The sequence below is a fragment of the Microplitis demolitor genome, chromosome 4 (assembly GCF_026212275.2).
Source record: "Microplitis demolitor isolate Queensland-Clemson2020A chromosome 4, iyMicDemo2.1a, whole genome shotgun sequence".
NCBI classification, from domain to species: domain Eukaryota; kingdom Metazoa; phylum Arthropoda; class Insecta; order Hymenoptera; family Braconidae; genus Microplitis; species Microplitis demolitor.
Genome location: NC_068548.1, coordinates 23,078,913 through 23,101,428, shown reverse-complemented (window position 1 = coordinate 23,101,428; position 22,516 = coordinate 23,078,913). Strand labels below are relative to the sequence as shown.

Below are 22,516 nucleotides of genomic sequence, written 5' to 3'. Positions count from 1 at the left end.
CTGATAACAAATAGTCATAAATTATTATCATGTAGATTTATAATTATCGTAGTGTAACAAAGTACAAAAAACACAGGTCTGATACCTGAGGAACTCGGGTTCGAATCTCGGTCTCGGTTCAAATTTTGACATTATACGTCTAGTAAATTATAAAAGTAATTATCGGACTTTTGCTGGCACTAATCACAAAATTAGTAAATTAAAAATTAAAATATTTCATTATGGTGCGACACGGGGGTAAATAAGACAATTTTCGAAACAGAACAAATAATTATTGTACGAAAATTTTCAAAATTTTATGTTCAATTTTTAGTGAATTTTTTTTTTTATATATTTGAATTTTAAAAATATGTAAGAAAGATTTAGGTAAAATTTAATACTGATAAAATTTTTCTTGTTTTATTAATTAATTAAATTTTCCAAAAATAATAAATTTTTTTTTTTTTCAAAAATTTATGAATATCCAGGATTTTTATTTAAAAAAAAAATGTATAAGGGCAGGGGGGGGCAATATGGGCCTCTTAAGAAATGAGGGCTTATATGTAATATAAATGTCCATTTTAACCCTGGGGGTCCATTTCGCCCCACTTTCCCCTAATAAAGAAAGGGGGGGTAAAAATTGGCCAATTCAAACTTTGCCTCGAATGATTTAGGGGCAAAATGGGACCCTTTCATTGTGAGGGCCCATTTTACCCCCTTCCGTTATATATATATATATATATATATATATATATATATATATATATATTCACGCTTATGATCATTTAGTCAAAATATAAAAAATTTTTCAATTCCCTAATCTAGATTTAAAAATTTTCTCATTATTCACTAAAAAAAAAAGTTGTTCATAATCCTGATTAAAAAGCAGGTTTTATAGTCAGTCTAGTCTTGATAACGTTCTCCATTACAATATGAATAAGTGATAAAATAAATATGATAAATAATAAATTGCTGAGTATTTATAAAAAATAATCTGAGTAAAGTAGTCGTGACTAATAACAATAATAACAATAATATTTAATAAAATATATATTAAAGAAGATTAAAATAGTAAGTGTGTGTTAGTGGCTTAACGATCGTTGTCGTGGCTTTGGTGATCTATTTATACGCAAAAGCTACCTGTTGGCTGCGTCGCAGTACCTATACGATATTACTCTCTGTTCTAGACTCAATATAGTAGCAAGTGTTGCAAGGGTTGGCAATACACATAAACTCTGAGTACGGAACACGTTGGGACCGAGAATTAGGTCAACTGGTAGAAGTGGGTCAGCGCGAACTGAGTCGCAGTTATATCTAAACCTTCCTCTTGACTGTTTCCCCACCACCCCCTCATATTCACCCTCAACTCTTTTGCCACCCAGTTGTACTCTCATTCTCTACTTGTCTTCTCTCTGTGCTGAGAAACCTTCGATTCATAAGCACTCTTATCTCTCTTTAATATACTGCTCGTTACTCATAAAGGAAAATATATAAATAAATAAATAATAATAATGATGCTGATGATCAATAATGACGGAAAAAAATAGAACGTGTCATTTTTCTAGTTGTACTTTTTTTCTGCGTGTAAGAAAAAAATATTAGCGGGTCTTCGGTGAGTATTAGCGGTAACTAAATGGAAGTAAGAACCGGGTATTCGTGACCGGAAATGATTAATGATTACCATCAGACTAAAACAGGAAGGTCAGATGATATTTATCTTAAGATTGTATTTGTGCTGGATGGTTTCGAGACACGGAATAAGTAGATTAGGCTTTTTAGTCAGTTTTAAAGTTAATTATTTATTTAGGATCGCTTACTTTTTTTTTTTTTTTTTTGAATTTACGGTGAATTGAAATTTTTTTAAATTTCAGAAGTATTTATTTAATAATTATTATTATTATCATTAATATGAAGCTGTCTGTACCATTTTTTTTCATCTGGACCCGAAATTTTGTCACAAATTAAAAATTTTTAGTTGGATAATTTTTCAAATTTTGGTTCATGCTGAAAAAAATCGAGGGTAAATATAGTTTTTGTTTAAATGCAAATTTATTCTGCGACTTCTAGTTCCGGAGTTTAAAAAAGTCACTTTGCACAAGGGGTAAATAGGAATTTTTTTTCAGCGGAAATTTTATTTTGAATAAATTTTAGGCGGGATTTAATTCGCGACTATTTTGAAAATTTTCGGATGAAAATTTATAAATATTTTTTTGGCATAATACAAAAAAGTGTTTACTGAACCTAAAAACGCGAGACATTAACGATTTTTTGATAAACTTATTAAAATTCAAACAAAGAAATAATCACTGGGTGAAATCTTTTTGTGTAAATTTTATGAATAAGCAAATATTTTAAAAAGTAATTATCTAGAGACATTAAAAAAAAGTATAAACTGGCTTATTTTACTGATCTTTTTATGAACGATTTTTTTTTAGGGCCATCCCATTTAGTGAGGACGTAAAAAAAAATTCTGGCAATTAAAAGTTAATCTTATTTTCATAAATATGAGTGAGAAAACAAAAGATTCTGCGTTATCGGATCAAAAGTTTCTTCGCTTCTCCCCCATTTCGTTCGGCCCTCTTATATTATATATGAAAAATATATCGTAGTAGGTCATTTTAGAGAAAATTTAATTCCCTATAACGTTGATGGGAATAATAAAAAACGTAGTTTCAATCGTTTGAAGTTATAGAGCTATAAAGCGTGAGAATTTTTTTTTTTTATGGTAAGTTGTTATTTTTATGACACGAAATGACTTAATGCGCTGAACTATTATTAGTGTTACGGTTTTTTTTACGAGTTACAAAGTCGTTGGAAATTTTACTTCCGTATAAATGATTGCCCTAATAAGGGTTTAGTCGAAATTATCAAGATAAGAAAGAAAATGGATCGGTCTTAAAACGATTCAAATTTATTTGAATAAAAAAAAAATAAATCAAATCACTATATCTTTTAAACTATTGGCATTACACTACTTTTTATGAGAACCAAATTTGTAGGAAATTTGATTTCCTACAATTTTGTTTCAATAAAAAATCACGTCAGACTAACCGTTTGAAAGTTAGACTAGTTTTTTAAATTTTGAATTCCGCGCCAAAATTCAAACTGTCTTTTTAAAACTAAAAACGCCCATATTTTTTAAACTATTGATCCTAGTGAATTTTTTGTAAGGACTAAATTTGTAGGAAATTTAATTATCTACAACTTTGGTCCTTATAAAAATTGCCCTAGAGTTGATCGTTCGAAAGTTACAACCGTTCAAAGAATTTGGGAATTTTTGGAACTATATATAATTATTCTTCCAAACCGTCAAAAAGGCTTTATTTCAAATTCTTTTTCCTATAACTTTTTTTTACACGCACCGATCATACAAAATCAGTTTTCCGTTTAGTAACTTGTCTCATAATATCGTCAAGATATTTTTGGAATAACTTAGGATCTTTCTAAATTGGAGTTGATTGTTAAATTATTAATAAATCAAACTGACATAAGAATAACAGTAGAGTAATGATTGAGTCAAGTTGTTAAAAATAGTAAGAAGTCAGAGAAATAAAAATAAACCAATAAAAGGAGATAAAAATAATTTAAGTCTATCAGCAAGAAGCATTAAATTCGTGAACTTTCGAGACAAGAAGACTATTCATGACGTAATGTTTACCATCCATCTATATGAGCAATAAAATTCTATTCGTTGACATCGTGGGAGCGATAATAAAAATGAAATAAAAGGCGTACGGATTTTGAACCGTTGACACGAGAAACGAATCCGATATGAGACTCGTTCACGTCACGATTCCTATACTTGTTTATCTATATATATAGTTCGTATTTGGCACCATGAGTTCCTCGATATTGAGTGGCTCACGTCTACGGGGGGGTAAAAAAAGTGTTTTATCGCAACAGGTGGCAGTTGTATCTGCTGTACTCAGTGCCCTCTGCCCCCTGCCACCACTTTCAAGCTTTCTCTTATCTCTTTTTTTCTCTCTATCGCTGGCTCACTCTATCCACGTTATAACCTTGGCGCTTAACCACCGGCTTAAGAAACCTACCATATTGTTCGGTGGTTGGCTGAATTATTTTTTAATTATTCAGTAGCGATTCATCTCGCCACAAGTGCATCGATTGTGGTCTATTTTATAATAATGAGGGAATTTCAGATGAAAACTATTATTTATTTCATGTCCAATATTTTCAAATTTAATAGCTAAGAAAAGCTTGTGTAAGAAAATTTTATTTCCTACAACTTTCGTCTGATTAGAAATTTTTCTAAAACCAGTCATTTTCAAGTTACAATGCATTTACTATTTTGGAAAATTTTGGAAACATATATAATTATTAATTGAGGTTCAAAATCACTATATCTGCTAAACTATCGATCCTAGGGATTTTTTGATAAAGACTAAAATTGTAGTGCTTTTAATTTCCTACAACTTTTGTCTTTATAAAAATTAAGAAAAGACCCATATTTCAAAAGTTACAGTCGTTTTAAAAACTTAAAGATTTTTGGATAATATATAACTCCTTTCTAAGACTAAAAAGAGTGATAACTTTTAAAATATCAATTTTTTGGGATTTTTTTCCGAACAATATCTGTTGGAAATTCAATTTCCTACAATTTTTGACTCTGTATAAAATTGCGTGGGAGCAATAGTTAAAAAGTTACAGCCGTTTAAAAAATTTGGAAATCTATAATATTTTTTAAAGATGCCAAAGTTGTTTAAAATCGAGTTTTTTTTCCAAAAATTTACTCAAGCATCGACTTATTATTTTTATATTCAACAAATCACAGAAATTATTGAACCCAATCTACTTTTATTCAAAAATAACTGAAAAATTTTATTTGAATAGTACTTATAGCTTTAATAACTTTCAAATATTGAGTCTAATATTTGAAAAATTAATCCAGCGATTAAATAATAAGGGGATTTAAAGTGAATGGAGAATAGCGAAATCGAGAACAGGATCGGGAATTATTAAAATATAAAACGTTCATCAATAATGAATTATTTCTGGTCGCTTATAATTTACAGGCAAATTAAATTCCGTATGCCCGATAGATTCAAAATATTGACGAGCTATATAAAAAAAAAATAAATAAATATAAGCGGACGATAATGATGGAGCAAAGACTAGAAGTATGTCGATCGGCTGAACGACTTTTTAGAGCGTGCTGAATTATTTCTCCATCGACTTTTTTTTTATTTTCTTCTGTATCATAATCACCCTTTCCTCCCTCTCCCCCTAATTAATTTTTTTCGAAGATCATTTCGATTTATCCATTCTCATTTAAATACAACATATATATGTATATATTTATATATATGTCTAATATCCGGTATCAAAGAATTTTTTTTTCTTTTTATGGTACTTCGTAAATTTAAAAAAAAATTGATGTATATATATATATATATATTTAGTTGTCATATATCTTTTTAAATTTCCGCTGTTGATGAAAGAGAAAAAGAACTTTTTAATTAATACTTTTTTGTTAAGATCTTTTGTTGCTCTCGTCAAGCTTTTGAGGGAAGGGAAAATTTTCCAGCTTGTTCTGATTCATCGAGTCTGCTAACAGGGTCATATACTATATCAATACAATACAATACTTATTCTAAATAAAATATGCATGTTTTATTTAAAAGTATATTAATAATTTTTATATATAAAAATGGAATTTATTGATTTTTACTTTTGAGTTCAGTTTTCGTACCTTAGATATTTTTTTATCAAAAAATGATTCAAATGTTTTTTATAAAAAATTTAATTTTCTACAAGTTCATAAGAGTACATTTTTGTCATATTTTTGATATTTAATCCGGAATTTGCATTTAAAGTTTTAAAAAAGTCAAGTTTCGGAAAATTTATGTTTTTTATATAAAAATATGAATTACTGGCGCAATTATGGGAAATACGACAAAAATGTATAGAAATAATTTTGTAGAGAATTAAATTTCCTATAAAAAGTCTCTCTTTACATTTTTTGATACACTCAATAATTACCGAGTTATTCGCAGACTTTTAATTAAAATGCATAAATATTTAATTTACAATATAAATTTATGAAAATAAATATAGACAATTTCATACCCCATAAATTTTTGAAAAAGCTCCATACTTAACCCAGTTTCAATTAAAAATATCTCAATTACCGTTCATAAATTTATAATTTATCACCAACTAAAAATTAATTCGAGCTTATAATAATATCAGAAAAAATTTTTTCCATTTATTAAAAAAATTCATACCCCAGTGCCATTGAAGGCAATAATAAAATGCCAAGTCACTCTCTGGGGATAAAAAAAAATTCCTATTTTCTACAACAATAATTTAATAATAACAGCAATAATTAATAATAATAATAATAATAGCGCCAAATAAAATATATTAATAACAATCATGCTTTTCCGATTATCTAATGATTCACAAAAGCCCACACTACCCCACACTTAATCAATCATCACAGATCATTAATCAAAAAAAAATTCAATAAAATTTCAAACCGCACGTGAGTTAAAAATTCCCAAAAATTCTACTCATGCAAAAAAAAAAAAAAAAAAAAAAAAGTTACCATTGATAGCAAATTTGCTGTTAGAAAAAAAAAAAATATGATAACGAATGATGCGAAGGTAAATAAATAATAACTTACAGTAACAAGTAGTGTAGAGTTGCGATAAGAGGACTTTGGAGTGCAAGAAGCCCAGTGGGTCTTGTGGATACAGACAGCAACTATTTGCTACTGAGGGGTTGCTTCTGTGAAATAAAAGCCAAGGGAGTCAAGGTAGTCGCGCATGCGTGTTATTTGTCTTGTGTCATATATATATTATTTTTTCTACACTTACATCATATATTGTACATATGTGTATATGTAATTATGTATGTAGTTATATGTGTATATGGGCCTATTCTCTCTTCTCTGGTCTCGATAAGTAGCAGCGGCAAGTGAAAATTTCTTAACGCGAAGGGAAGATTTTAATAGCTCAGGTCCCATATGTTTGTGAGATATCGGGTGTTTAGCTCATTGTGATTTCAGTGGGTGAAAATTATGGCTTGGGGTATATTAAGTTTGGTGATAATGATAATGATAATAAATTAAATTAAATGGAGGAATTTTTTAGGAGACAAGAGAGGGAAGACAAGAGGATTTTGCGAAAACATTGTTAAGCTCTTTGCATGACACTGACTAAAATTTAAACTCGTATTCTCTTTTGCTTTTATCTTGCTCTTATGTATTTTATTTTAACTTTGTTTAGTTTAGTTGACTACATGTGCGAGTGATAAAATGTATGCTGTTATATATTTGATCTTTATTTTGCGAGGAATTTAGGGGATGAATTTCTCGCGATAATTCTCGAGATTAGTTTTTCCCATAATTTCGATACTCGAATGGATTTTTATTTTTATTTTAGAGATCACTTTTGATCTAGAGATCTATCTAGATCAAAGTTCAAAAAAATTCAAAATTGTCACATGGTCAAAAATTCAAATTTTGATTTTTAAACTAATTTTTAAATCTTGTAAAAAAAAATTGGGATCTATGGGAATTTTAATAGATCTTAAGATCTATTGATTTGTAATTTGAAAAAAATCAGATCTCGAATCTGATTTTTTTTTGGATTTATACTTTTTTAGAAATGGCCCGAATTGTCTCATATTTTTTTATTTTTGAAACAGGATTTAAGTAGAAGAGCAAATTATTTTAAATTGATAAAAATTTTAGCGGGATTTAGTTATAATTTAAAATTCAGTAATTAGAGTATTCTTTTATTTTTATTTGGAATGAGAAATAATTACGAGAGCAACTATATCAGTAACAGTATTCGTTAATTGCCCCAATTATTGGCGTACATTAAAAAATAGTAGTAAAAAAAATGTCGATATGACAATTCGATAATTAATGATTTTAGTGAAAATTGATAGAATTAGAGTTTATAAAAATATTTTTTTTTTCATACGAATGTTTTCAATTACAGTCACTAAAAAGTATATATTTGTATACATAAAATAAAATAATATTTTTATATAATTCGATTTTATAAAAATATCTGTCAGATTAAAGAAGACAGTAATAAATCGTAAAATAGAATTTATCTAAAATAATAAAATGCGTAACCCATAGAGCTTTTTCGTTTTATCTTGCGATTATCTTTAAAAAAAATATACATTACTCCCTTCATGACATAAAAGAAAATAACAAATAAAAATAAAAATAATATTTGTGTTGGAAAGATCGGTGTGGAATATTGAAGTGGAAAAATTAAGCCAAGTCTTCATCTAAATTAATTTTACTTATTTAATATTCTGTACACGGGTCTTTACAAGATAAATAATATATTTATAGCCAGAAAATTGTACTGAAAATAAAGAAATTCGAGTATATCGAATCATGTCTAATGATTATTGGGTGAGCAATAGAAATATTGTTGATATTAATGATGAATTATTACAAAAATTAATTTAAATCGGGATTTAGTTTAATTTTTACTCTTCAACAATAACAATAATAAATATGACAACCCCTGCAGCGGCAACAACAATTATAACAACAATAAGTATCACAGCTTCTGCAGCAGCAACAGCAACAACAATAAGTATGAGAGCTTTTGCAGCAGCAACAAAAACAACAACAACAACAACAACAATAAGTATGATAGCTTCTGCAGCTACAACAGTAAATATGACAGCATCTGCAGCAGCAGCAGCAGCAACAACAACAACAACAACAATAAATATGACAGCTTCTGCAGCAGAAACAACAACAACAACAACAAAAACAACAACAACAACAATAAGTATGATAGCTTCTGCAGCTACAACAGTAAATATGACAGCTTCTGCAGCAGCAGCAGCAGCAACAACAACAACAACAACAATAAATATGACAGCTTCTGCAGCAGAAACAACAACAACAACAACAAAAACAACAACAACAATAAGTATGATAGCTTCTGCAGCTACAACAGTAAATATGACAGCTTCTGCAGCAGAAACAACAACAACAACAACAACAAAAACAACAACAACAACAACAATAAGTATGATAGCTTCTGCAGCAGAAACAACAACAACAACAACAATAATAACAACAACAACAACATCTGTAGCAGCAACAACAACAACAACTACAGCAACAACAAAAACAACAACAACAACAACTATAAATATGACAGCTTCTGCAGCAGAAACAACAACAACAACAATAATAACAAAAGCAGCAGCAACAATAAGTATGATATCCTCTGCAGCAGAAACAACAACAACAACAACAATAAATATAACAGCATCTGTAGCAGCAACAACAACAACAACAACAACAACAACAACAACAACTATAAATATGACAGCTTCTGCAGCAGCAAAAACAACAGTAACAACAATAATAAGTATGACATCCTCTGCAGCAGCAACAGCAACAACAACAACAGTAAATATGACAGCTTCTACAACAACAACAAATATGACTTCAGCAATAGCAGCAATAACAACAGCAATAAAAATCACAACAACAAAAATTTCATTCTAATTTAAATTTAATCCCCAAAATAAATTTTAGATCTCAATTGATTTCCGTAGATCACTTTCGATCCACTATTGATCCTAATATCGGATTTTTTTTACCAGGCCTAATTTTGCAGCATCTTTTCGAAATTTTGAATTTTAATTTTTTAGCCCAACAATTTGACTTTCTGAGCTTCACCCTGCATTAAATATAAATTTAAATAATTAACAAAGTCAGATCTAAGTCCGAAGTATAATAAAGGACCCGAGTCTCCATACAATTAAATTACTTTTCCCCGGGTAATAATAATAATATAATAACACTAATAATAATAATAATAATAATAATAATAATAATAATAATAATGAAAAATACTAAACAAACTTTTTAATTAAAATAAAAAATTTTCATCCCTCAAAAAAGATTCAAATTAGCATATTTAAAAATATAAGTAAATTTAAAGTTTTTATTATGGGTTTTAAATGGCCACCGAATATAACTTTAATAAATTATATACAAGGGTAACTTGCTTTAGCTCTAACCTTATCTCAATATAATATTTATATTTAAAAGTTTGATAGCATCGTAAAAAAAATTCAAAAGTTATTTATATTCGCAGCCCTCGTAAACGAGCCAGACATTTTTTTTTCTTAAAATAATTCAGCAATATTGAATAAGATTATGTTAAACAATTATTTGAATATTTAACATAAGTCTTTAAACCCCCGTCTCACTTGATCTACATACTTTGATCCTCAACTGGGACCAAGTACTTGCTACATCATATAATAACAATAATAATTATAATACTTGTTCGTCCCAGTCTACATCGGGCTGAGAATCATCTTTTCCATGTATATCTATATTATATAGTAAACTATTTATATGTAAATGATTCAGGATGACTAGCACGTCAAATTGAAAATCTTTGTAAGCACAATATTGCTTTTATCCGTAAGTAATATTGTATATAATATCAATCAAGCCATTCTATCCTTGACAATATCGACAATTTTTCTAAGAACATTTTTATATAAAAAAAAAAAAAATTTATACTTTATTTACATCTTTGAGAAAATTTTATGAGCTGAGCTTTTTAGATGTCGTTCATAACTTTTTTATTATTTAATAAAAATTTTTATTTTTATTTTTTTATTTTTTTTTTAATTAAATGTACTTAAGGGATTTTACTGTTCAAGTTACAATAACTTGTTAATAATAGCAATTATGTAAAAAAGTCAGAGGACATTAATTGTAGGAAATTTATTTATCTATTGATTTGTATTGAGATATTTTTGTGATATTTTTGATATTTCAGCTGGAATTTCAATTTTTAGCAGTTAATTGAATCTGAAATTTTGATTTTTGGAGTGAGTTTAATTAAAATTGAAATTGTGACTTAAATATTGCAGATATGAAAAAAAGTAAAGAAAGCAAATTTATAGGAAATTTAATTTCCTACAAATTTATTTCTATACATTTTTGCTATATTTTTGATATTTAAGCTAGAATATTAATTTTTAGTAATAAATTGAATCTGTCAAAATTTGATTTTTGGAGTAAGTTTAATTAAAATTGAAATTGTGACTTAAATATTGTAGATATGAAAAAAAGTAAAGAGAGCAAATTTGTAGGAAAGTTAATTTCCTACGAATTCATTTCTATACATTTTTGCTATATTTTTGATATTTAAGCTAGAATATTAATTTTTAGTAATAAATTGAATCTGTCAAAATTTGATTTTTGGAGTAAGTTTAATCAAAATTGAAATTGTGACTTAAATATTGTAGATATGAAAAAAAGTAAAGAGAGCAAATTTGTAGGAAAGTTAATTTCCTACGAATTCATTTCTATACATTTTTGCTATATTTTTGATATTTAAGCTAGAATATTAATTTTTAGTAATAAATTGAATCTGTCAAAATTTGATTTTTGGAGTAAGTTTAATCAAAATTGAAATTGTGACTTAAATATTGTAGATATGAAAAAAAGTAAAGAGAGCAAATTTGTAGGAAATTTAATTTCCTACGAATTCATTTCTATACATTTTTGCTATATTTTTGATATTCAAGCTAGAATATTAATTTTTAGTAATAAATTGAATCTGTCAAAATTTGATTTTTGGAGTAAGTGTAATTAAAACTAAAATTGTGATTAAAATACTGGAGATACGAAAAAAAGTAAAGAAAGCAATTTTGTAGAAAATTAAATTTCCTACAAATTTGTTTCTATACATTTTTGCCGTATCTTTAATAGCTGCCCCACAATTTGAATTCAAAGCCACAGAAAATAAAACCAGCCTTTGAAAGTTGAGTAAAAGTTAAATATAAAATATCTAATCAATTATCGAGCGTACGCAAAAATAGCCAAGGACCTTTTTTACAGCAAATTAAATTTCCTAAAAAAAAGTTATCTTTAACTTTTAACGTAAACCCAGTAGTTTATAAACTAGTCTCAATCTAAATAAAACCTAGGGAACATAAACCCGAGTATTTATCTCATGAGTTGATTCTTAGATAAATATAAAAAGTAAAATAAAAAAATCGTAAAAATGAATTTACGGGGCAAGATAGATGAATGGACGTGCTGATGAGTAGCCGAGGCCTTTGGCTTTATTCACGTGTGTGCAATGCCTTCAGATGGATGCTAAAGCTGGATGTGTTGTCGGTGACCTAGAAGGAATAACGATTCCATCCCTCAGTTTCAGCCTCAGTCTCCGCTCCAGTGTACCGTCGCCTCAAACTCATGGGGGATTTTAATAAGGGGACGAAGGCTTATTCATATCGACGGTATAAGCTCCCAAGTGCGTCTGCGCTTACGAGCCCACCTGTAGCCCACCCAGAGAGTTTAGTCTTTAACGATCAATACATCATGAATATGATACATGCAAATGTCCTATTTCAATCAGCTCATTCTCATTTATATTTATGTCCGCAACTAAATTTCCCAACCCTCTGACCTCTGCCCTACGGTCACATTCCTTACCGATCAAAAAAATTCCGAAATTAATCAGCCGGCTTTTTTATTTTTATCTGCGGTTAGGATTTTATAAATTTTTTTACGTGCGTCAGACCTCGGGTAAATTCACTTGAGCTCATTAATTGGCAATGTGATGTTTTAATTAATTATTGAAAACGGGCTTAATTATTATTGCAGATTACAGCGGATTTGAATTTTTTTCGGGTGGAATTTTTTTTTTTTTTTTGCGATGAATGGACATGAGAAATGGATTCATGAGAGGATATTTTTACGAGGGTGGAAAAATAATCTAGGTCAATGCGATCAAGTATTTTTAACAAACAAAAGCTATATTTAAGTTTGGATAAAATATTTTTTTGAGTCAATCCAACGATTGCTGAATCGGAATTTTTTTTTATTATAGAGAAGTTTTATTGCTGGAAAATATTTCGTTGGGTAATTTTATTTTATGGGGTAATTTGGGGTAATTTGCTTTTTTTTTTTATTGAGACGCTATGGTGGTGGGGTGGTAAATTTTTTTTTTATTAAAAATAGAGAAAATTATAGTCAAGAAAATAAGGGCGAAATTTTTGACGAGTTTTTGGAGTTTGAATTCGAATTGCCGCTTAACTATTGGCGCTAGGAAAAAAAGTAAAGAGTACTTATTTTTAGAAAATTTAATTTCCTACAAAAAGTTATTGATTAGTTTTTTTTGTAAACGCGATAGTTTAGGCGGTATTTCAAATTTAAATTTCCCCTTTTTATTTCTGAGGTTTTGGCAGTATTTTTTTAAAAATTCAAAAAAAAGCGGCAAATTTTATTTAAAATTTTTTTTTTATTTCCAATCAATACATAAAATAATCCAAATATTTTTACAATCTAACTAATCGTATAAAAGTAAAAAAAATGAAATTTTTACTTCTTTTATACGAAAGAAATTTTTAATTTTTTTTTTTCGAGTAATTAGACAAAAATTATTGGATAATTAGTAATTAGAGGTCAAAACAAAATGAATAATTTATAAATTAAAGTTTCTGTGTATATATATTTATTTTTGTTTCGTTATTATTTGTTTTTATTATTGTGGAACGTATACGTATATATATATATATATTTATATATATATAAATTTATAAACAAAACAACATGTACAGTATACAAGAGTACGAATATACATTTAGAAATTAAGTACTCATATTAATTAAATTATAATTAAAAATCAGGTAACCCACATCCGGCTCCGGTTTTCTGACACAAAAAATATCTCGTACTTTTTTTTTTCTCCGGACTTCCGGTACTTAATAAAAAAATTATGTTATTCTTATACTTTTACAAATGTCTCTAAAATTTTATTTTCACTAAAATAGAGGCCTAATTTTGAAAAATTTCAAATCTACTCAAATTCTCATAAATCTGAGATCTCGAAATTTTGCCTTTTTTGAAGTGTCGTTAATTCTAGATCATAGATCGTCATAGATCTTAATCATTAAAAAAATCAGTTCGTCAATGATCTCAATGAAATCGGGATTCAAATTTTATCAATCGAAATTTTGTCTTTACGTATTTCGAAATTAGGTTAAAAAAAAATACTTTTACAACTGAAATTTTTTTTTTAAACCTTAAGTATCTAAAAAAAAAATTTCAGATCTACTCAAATTTTTATAGATCTAAGATCTCAAAATTTTGTCTTTTTTTTTAAGTCGATAATTCTAGATCATCACCATAGATCTTAATCATCAACAAAATCAGCTCGTCAAAGATCTCAATAAGATCACGACTCAAATTTCATCGATCGAAATTTTGTTTTTTCCAAATTTCAAAATTAGGCTAAAAAAACAATTTTACGAACTTCTATTTTGTTTTAAACCTCTTGGGTCTAAAAAAAAAAATCCAGAATATTTTGTATTAAAAAAAAAAAACCCGAAGCGAAATTAGGTAGTTACCAAATATTGTGCGTTAATAATTAATAAATAATCTTTGGGCACACTCTCACATATTGTCTTAAATTCTTTTATCTATTTTTTTTTATTATTATAATTAATTATTTACCGTTCGTTATTATTTTTATTTCTGTACTTGATAAAATTGATTGTACCATAAATGAATTCAGCTCTACGTCGATATATTGTCCTACTATTTGTTATAATAATAATTTTTTTTTTTTTAATTATACGCTCATTAAATTTGATATTAATGATTTTTATTAATTGTTGTGTTGGGGTCAGAGTTATTATCATTGTAACTATATTTATTTAATTATAATTATTTTCAATAGAGTAGAAGGACTAGTAGTTTATGCGGCCATTTCACTAGCGACGCACTTGTCGTACATGGCATCCAGGACTTGGGAGAACTTGAGATGTCGTTCTTCCGGGGCGACCGCAGCCCCGCGGCTGCCCCACAGAAACTTTATGTGAAACTCGGTTCTAAATGCGTCCGTCAGTAGCTCATCACTTCGCCAGCCCTCGAGAGCTATTTCCGCATTTCTACGGAACACCGGAAGACTGTCAACCAATTTCCGTGACGCCTCCAAGTGCGCCCACACTATTGACAGCCCGCAATCGGGAGCTGAATTTTCCCAGGGTGATAGTATGGCTCCAACTAAACCTGACGGTGCCGCTGTACCTTTTAATTCAAAAATTTTATTTTTAAAAAAAAAATTCAAAGCGGAAAAAAATTTTTTATTGAAAATTTCTAGCCGGATTATTTTTAAATTCAAATTCTGCCTAAACTATTGAAGATACGGGAAAAAGCAATAGAAACAATTTTGTAGGAAATTTAATTCTGTACAAAAAAAATTTCTTTAAATTTTGACGTAAACTTGACAGTTCGGCCGGAATTCGAGTTCAAACGATTATTTTTTATATTAAAATTTTAAAAAAATTTTTTCGATCCATATTACCCCGTTTTTTTTATATCAAAATCAAAATTAGGTCATTTTTGTAAAATAGTTGTTACAGTAAATTGTAATTATCAACAGTTACTTTAATTTTTTACTCGTTTTGTCTGAACTATTTTTAAAAACATTTTTCCATAATAATTTCTGTCATTTTTTTTTTTTTTTTTTTTTTTTTTTTCTATATATAAACCGGGTAATCCCTCTATACGAGTACCCATACTATCAAAAACATAACATATTAATCCTTTAAAAATTCCTTTGAGCTTCAAAGCTGAAAAAACAATTTCCCATTTAAATTGATCAATTTCGCTCTCGGGTTAAACTCGCGATAAAAAATTGTTGTCAATTTCTCAAAAAAAAAAAAAAAAAAAAAAAATAGTGTAGGCATTTTTTTAGAGGTTCATTAATTTTGACACATATATTTGAATATAAAATGTATATAAAATTACCTAGAACATCCTCAGGCGCACGTTCACCGAGCAAAGCAACAGGAAGTAGATGAGGGAGAGTAGTATTAGGTGCTTGGGGATTTGTACATTCATTCATGGCTCTCAAAGTGGGTCTGAGCTTGGCCTCAAAGCTAAATGCCTCGTCGGTGTATTTTTGTCTGAGAAGATGCCAAGTGTTTGCAAGTCTTTGAATCTGAGGAACACAGAGGCCGAGCATCACACCGCAAAACCCGTAGAGATTACCCAGAGCTGTTTTGGTGTCGACAGCGACTTTGATCCACTTGCTTATTGTTGCTGCCCGCTCTATTGCCGTGGCTCCGGCTAATACTGTTACGGCAACGAGCAATTTAAGACATTCTGATCTCTCAATGAGATCGAGACGGGTTTGACGTCCGTGAGGGAGAGTTGCCAGCTCGAGGCCGCTCATGCCTGACCTACTTCCCATTCCGGGGTTCAGGACCAGTTCGAGGTCCAGCCGGGTCAGGTGTGACGCAAGCACACGAGGCGCACAGTCGTGAAGCATTCCAGAGACTCCGCGCAGCGCCGTTGGGTCTAGGGGTCGATGATCGCCGGTTGGTAAGAGGAACGTCTGGAATCCTTCTATATCGAGGACTGAAGATATCTCCATCGAGGGCGCTGCTACCACCAGTTGCTCCTCCGCTGATAGCTCGTACTCGCTTCCGTTACCATTTAAACCGTCCCCGCTTTGGGAAATGTGGTGGTAATGACTACGGATCACGACCCCCTTTATTGGCGCGCTAACATTATTTGTACCACTACCGGAGTTGTTTCCTTCGAACTCACTGTCACCTGAACCGTTTCCGCTGTCACTTCCTGATGCCTGATAGCCCTGGAAATTTTTTTCATTTAAATTTGGGTTTTATTCATTTATTTTTTTTTTTGAAAATTTTTTAGGGTAATTTGAATGTTATACTTGGGATAAGAGGAAAATTCCGCGTAAAATGAGTACCAACAACGATACATTCTGATAAAGTGATAATTGGATAATTAAACTGGCAATTACGCGGTTAGTACACACTTAGGGTGGTAATTGGTTGAACATAGTGTTGTGGGTACTCGTTTTACTTGCAACAGAACGCTTTGAAAGATAAATTAATTATTTTTGAAAAAAAATTTTTTTTTTTTATTTTTGAAAAATACGTTTGGAATAAAAATTTTTTTAGTGATTTTGAAGTTCACAATCGAGAAGTTGGGAAAATTTTGAGTGAAACGAGTACCCACAATAGTATGTTATGATGAAAATTTTCACAGCCTAATTTTTTTTTTTTTTTTTTTTGAAAAATAATTATTTTGAATAAAATTTTACAATTTCGAAACATATCGATGTGGGTACTCAAATGAGAGGGAATTTCACCGTGAACTCGATACTGCCATTAATTTACTTCCCAAGTATACTCTGATAAAAATAATCCAACGGAACTCACTTGATGCGGGTGATGATGCGGCGGTAAATGATGGTGGTGATAGTGGCTACACTGATAAGGAACACGAGGTGGTTTTGGGGGCGCATTAACGCCCTGATTTAAACTAGCCTGCGATGGAAGATGCGACTGCTGCTGCTGTAACGCGGGGTCCGAAATCACCCGGGTTATTTTCTGTCTTCCAAGTGATAGCGAGCTGGAAGGCGGCTGTTGATTTAAGTTAGCCGGGATTCGCGGCAGCGTACTCGACTGCGTGTGTGCGTGCGATCCGTGGAACCCCGTGTGCTCATCATGCTGCTGCTGTGGAGTTAGCGAATGACTGCGCTGCTGTTTCCTCGGTAGACATGGCGGCGAGTTTGCTGACAAGGACGAGGATGAGCTGAGACTGGTCGCTAGTGTCCCAATCGGGCCCGCTGATGTCGAGATTGACGTTGACGACGCAGCTGGTGCCACACAAGTCAGCGGAACTGACCGAGGTTTTGGGTTCACTATCCGCGCTCCACTTGCTTGGCTTATTGGACGTCCACTGCCCACGTAGAAGGTTATCAAGTCAGCGACCGTATCGAAGGCCTCGTCCTCGAATTGATATTGTGTGCGCTCGTAGACTGTGTCCGCTTGGATTACAACCTATTATTATAAAATTTTTTTTTTATTATTCTTTTATTTTTTTTTGTAATTCCACAAAATTTTTTTATAAAAAAATAAAGCGGCTACTAGAATTGCTGATGAAATTCCCCGTAGAATGAGTACCAACATCGATATATTTAAATAATTTGTTTATTAAGTAACTCATATGTGATTATTCATATATCATATGTCCATTTTACCTTTCATGTGCTACTCGTCCAAACATATCGATGTGGGTACTCATTTTACTCGTCTTTGCCTCCTCTGTATCACCGAGAAATCAATTTAAAAAAAAAAAAATTTTTGAAAAATAATTTTGCCGATTTTTTTCAAATTTTAAAAATATTGATGTGGGTACTCAAACTACAGGAAATCACACACTGAATTCATCTGTGAACCTCTGTAGTCCTAAAAATAAAATTTCTTTTCCTCACCCTCCCGTTTATCGTAATAAGTATTTTCGTAAGTTAAAATTACCCTGTTGATAACAAAGTGAAGTGGCTGGCCCTTCCATCTGACAGTCAGGACGTAGTTACCAGGCTGCGATGCACAATCACGTACAAGAAAATCACCATCATTAGGTACCTCGGCCTCGGCGCCCTTTCTTCCACCCCTCAGCGTACTTCCGTGATACCAGGCATGCGAGCGCAGATCTCTCGGATCTAGCAATCGTAATTCACGTTCCAATAATTTATGTATCGATTCATCAGGTTGCTCCTATTGACATAATTCTAATAAATTATCAAGTCACTTATTTTTAAAATTCATTATTTTTTTGTTACCACAAATTTAAATCCTCTATATTTCAATGATAAAATTTTAATAAATTATTTCCATACCACCAATTTCATTAAAAAAAAAAAAGTTTACACTCATTATTAATTTATCTATGTAAAGAAAAAAAATTTACCATGGATGTACTGTTTGAATCTCGCTCTGTCACGGCTTCTTGTACGGAGTCTATTTTCATCTGACGTGGAAGACATTTGCCATAATAATTATCAACCGGCTCCTTATAAATGATGACGTCTTGCCTGGATTCGTTGGTTCTATTATTGAACAATAACAATAATTATTTTAAAAAAATAGATCACAGCCACCAAAAAACTGAACTCACCAAGAAGAACAAAAATATCAGAGACCAAAATTTAATAAAGAATTGCAGTAAAACAGAGGGTGACGATATTGGAGGCACCAAAAAAACATAAACCACCGAATAAAAAATATATATTGGAGTTAATATCTCAGCCATCGAACAGAGCAACACAGGGTTTGGTCGCGGGTCTGGAATCGCGTGCGCACCCTACTGAACTCATCGGCCCTCGGCCCATCCACTACACAACCAGTGCCGGCGTTACCCATAACCATTTCGACGATGCCTGAGTAGAGGGGACTATTTCTACTTACATATACTTATACACCTTTATTCCCTGTTCATATATATATATATACATATATATCTTCATTTCTACTATCACTATCTTTATTCATTTTTATTCCTTTCACTCGATTCTGGTATGCCCGCTTACTCACTATCCAGAATCAACATTTATAAATAGTATTTTTACTTTTTTTTATTTTTTTATCGCGGATTAAATATTCATTGTGGGGTGAAATGGGCCGTATCAAATTTTTTTCGCTGTAAAATCGACTGGAAATTTTTTAAAAATTTCGAGAGATAAAATAGACCGAGAAATTTTTTTTTAAGTTTCTGGGGTAAAATGGGCCGTCAAAAATTTTATTAAAATTTTCTGAGGTAAAATGGGCCATTAAATTTTTTTTTTAATTTTCTGAAAATGAGCAGTTTAGTTTTTAAAAATTTTGAGGTAAAATGGGATATAAATTTTTTTGAACTTGGTGAGGTAAAATGAGCCAGAAATTTTTTTTTATCAGAGATAAAATAAAGGAAAAAAAAATTTATGAAATGAAGTTTGTGATTTTTTAGGATGAAGTAAAATAGAGTAAAAAAAAATGAATATTAATTTAAAAAAAAAAATGTATGATGGTTACGTTACTGAAATTCTCCCACTACAATTTAATAACAGTGTTTCTTATAGCCGCGAGGAGAAACGCGTGGACTCGAACACAAAACATTCAAGGATCAGATTCATCGTTTGACGGCCGTATCTACTCGACTCTCATCCGTGGCTTACACGCTCGGTCTTAGCGTTTTATTATTATTATATTAAATTATATATATGTATATATATATATGTATACAAAGTTTATGAAAGTCAGGTATACAAGGATATATATGAATACCGCTGTCAAGGATTTTCTTCTGACAGGTGAATACCGACGCTCAATCTCCATTATCCCGGTTCAATGAACAGGCAAAGAAAACTACGAAAAAAAATATGAAAAAAAAAAAAAAAAAAAAAAAATATATGTACTCTGAGCAGAACCTCGTAGATGTGTCATAGATGTCGAGGTAGGGGTATATCCTACATCGAAATAGAGGATAGGAGCGAGTTATTGATCTTTACTGCGCTATCTTGATGAAGAAAATTTACTGTTTTGCGCATGCGTTGTATTTTACGTTCGATACATTTCCTATACTATTTTTTCTTTATGAATCCATGGTGAAATTAACTGTCATTATTAAATATTGACTAAATTTTTTTTTTTTTTTTTTTTTTTCAAATTCAAATTTTTTTCGAAAAAAAAAAAAAAAAAAAAAAAAATGTCTATTTGTATGTACATTAATAGCTGTTGTGCAGAATAATAAACAGACTCAATATATGTATATAAATATATATATTGATGAGAAAAAAATATATGAACGCGACTACAAATATATATTCAAAAGATTTTATTGCATATGTTTATATCTTTTAAATAAATATCACACTTTTAAAGTATTTATTTATGATACTTTTATTACTACACATATATATGTAGGTATATATTATATATATAAAAAAAAATATCAAATTTAATCTTGGAGTAAAAAAATGAGATAAGCAAATATATAAAATATATGAGAAAATATTTTTTCATTATCAATAGTAGAAACACTTCGAGTAGTATATATATGTATATATGTTTTAGATGAGATGGGTGAGATTGAATAGAGATATTTGTGAATACTGTAAAAAATATAAAAATTCCTCATATATTTAAAATTAAAAAAAAAAATTTACAATAGAATTGAAGTTAAAAAAAATTTGAGATATTCCGCGGATTAAATTTATTGAATATTTGAAATTTAGAGCAAATGTACCTGCATATATTTATTCGGTAGAATATGTAATTTTGTAGAGGAAGTAAATTTATAAAAATGAAATTTTTTGGTGGAGTGAAAATTGAAGCTCTATTGTAGGTTTTATTTAATTTTATGTATTTGAGTATTTTTGTAAGGATAAAAATATTGAATGAAATAAAAAAAAGGTGACCGTAATTTGGAACGCGTGCGCGAACACATGGTGCAATCACGGATGATAAATTTGCTGTAAAACCACTTTTCGTTATACTCAATTAAGTTCCCTCGTAAAAAATAACGTGCGGTCAAGCTTTGTATTTTTTTTTTTTTTGTGGTGCGACGATACATTTAACTGCATGTAACATTTAATTTTGTCATATATATTTTAGTTAATTCTAATAATTAAAAGGGAATATATTCATATACTTCCATAAATCGGAGCGTAAAAAATTTTTATTTCCTTTTCTTTAAAATTCTGGTTAAACTATTGAACTTACAAAAAAATTGAATAAATACTTTTTTGTAGGAAATTTAATTCCTTACAAAAATGTATTCATACACTTTTATCATATTTTCAATATTTTACCCAAAATTTTGAAAATAACTCCAAAAACTTATCACCTCCATTATCATTTCCCTCTTTCTTACTTAAAATTTAAAATTCCCGCCAAAATATCAATAATTCATAAAATCATCTCTTATCTTTTTTGTAGGAAATTAAATTTCCCACAAAAATGTATTCATACATTTTTATCATATTCCCAATAATTACCCATAATTTTGATAAGAACTCCAAAAATTGATTACCTCCAATTATAATTTTCCACTTTTTTACTTAAAATTTAAAATTCCCGCCAAAATATCAATAATTCCATAAAATCATCTCTCATCTTTTTTGTAGAAAATTAAATTTCCCACAAAAAAAGTCCTTACAAATTTTCCCCTAAACTCAATAATTAACGAGTTATCTCAACTGTCATGCTAGAATAAATAAATAAAAAAAAAAAACTAACATTTTTGCTGAGCTTCGAAACTTGCTGGCTATTTTACCCATGTTGGACACTTATTGTCAAACCAGAGATTGAATTACTCACACATTAACTAACACATAAACAACAACAATAAACAAAAATATTTACTCAGACTGTTAATTGTAAGACAATTAAATAAAATGAACCTCGCGAAGAAAAGACCGAGGCCGTTTATTAGAGTGAAAAAGTGTCACGAACACTCTGTTATACAATATAATAATATGTCTGTCATATGCACTATTATACTTATACTAAAAATATATATGTATATAAATATATATATACTAGTTATATTAAATATATGATGATAGGATAATGCGAAACGGCGGTAACTGGGCGCGAACGGTCTTACTTAAGCATTATTATACATATGATATGATATATTTAAATACATATAAGTATACTATACTAGTATAGTGTTATGTATAAAAGTAAA

General features: G+C 29.8%; 2 protein-coding genes across 4 annotated transcripts; one reads left to right on the top strand and one right to left on the bottom strand.

Annotated features, from left to right (window-relative positions):
• Window positions 1-8,482: 8,482 nt before the first annotated feature.
• Window positions 8,483-9,496, top strand: LOC128667550 (uncharacterized). Its single transcript, XM_053737959.1, has 2 exons — window positions 8,483-8,909; window positions 9,144-9,496. The coding sequence occupies exons 1-2, from the start codon at window positions 8,483-8,485 to the stop codon at window positions 9,494-9,496; spliced, it is 780 nt and encodes a 259-aa protein (XP_053593934.1).
• A 3,938-nt stretch (window positions 9,497-13,434) lies between these two features.
• Window positions 13,435-22,431, bottom strand: LOC103576347 (breast cancer anti-estrogen resistance protein 3 homolog). Of its 3 annotated transcripts, XM_008556518.2 has the most exons (7): window positions 22,063-22,431; window positions 18,965-19,240; window positions 18,758-18,896; window positions 18,325-18,509; window positions 17,224-17,847; window positions 15,779-16,628; window positions 13,435-15,055 (listed from the first exon to the last, which is right to left on the bottom strand). In XM_008556518.2, the coding sequence occupies exons 3-7, from the start codon at window positions 18,831-18,833 to the stop codon at window positions 14,724-14,726; spliced, it is 2,067 nt and encodes a 688-aa protein (XP_008554740.1). In that variant the 5' UTR covers window positions 18,834-18,896; window positions 18,965-19,240; window positions 22,063-22,431; the 3' UTR covers window positions 13,435-14,723. The 3 variants fall into 3 exon arrangements, with proteins under 3 accessions (XP_008554740.1, XP_008554738.1, XP_008554741.1); XM_008556516.3 differs by lacking the exon at window positions 18,965-19,240 and having other exon boundaries at window positions 18,325-18,564; XM_008556519.2 differs by lacking the exon at window positions 18,965-19,240.
• Between the last annotated feature and the right edge of the window lie 85 nt (window positions 22,432-22,516).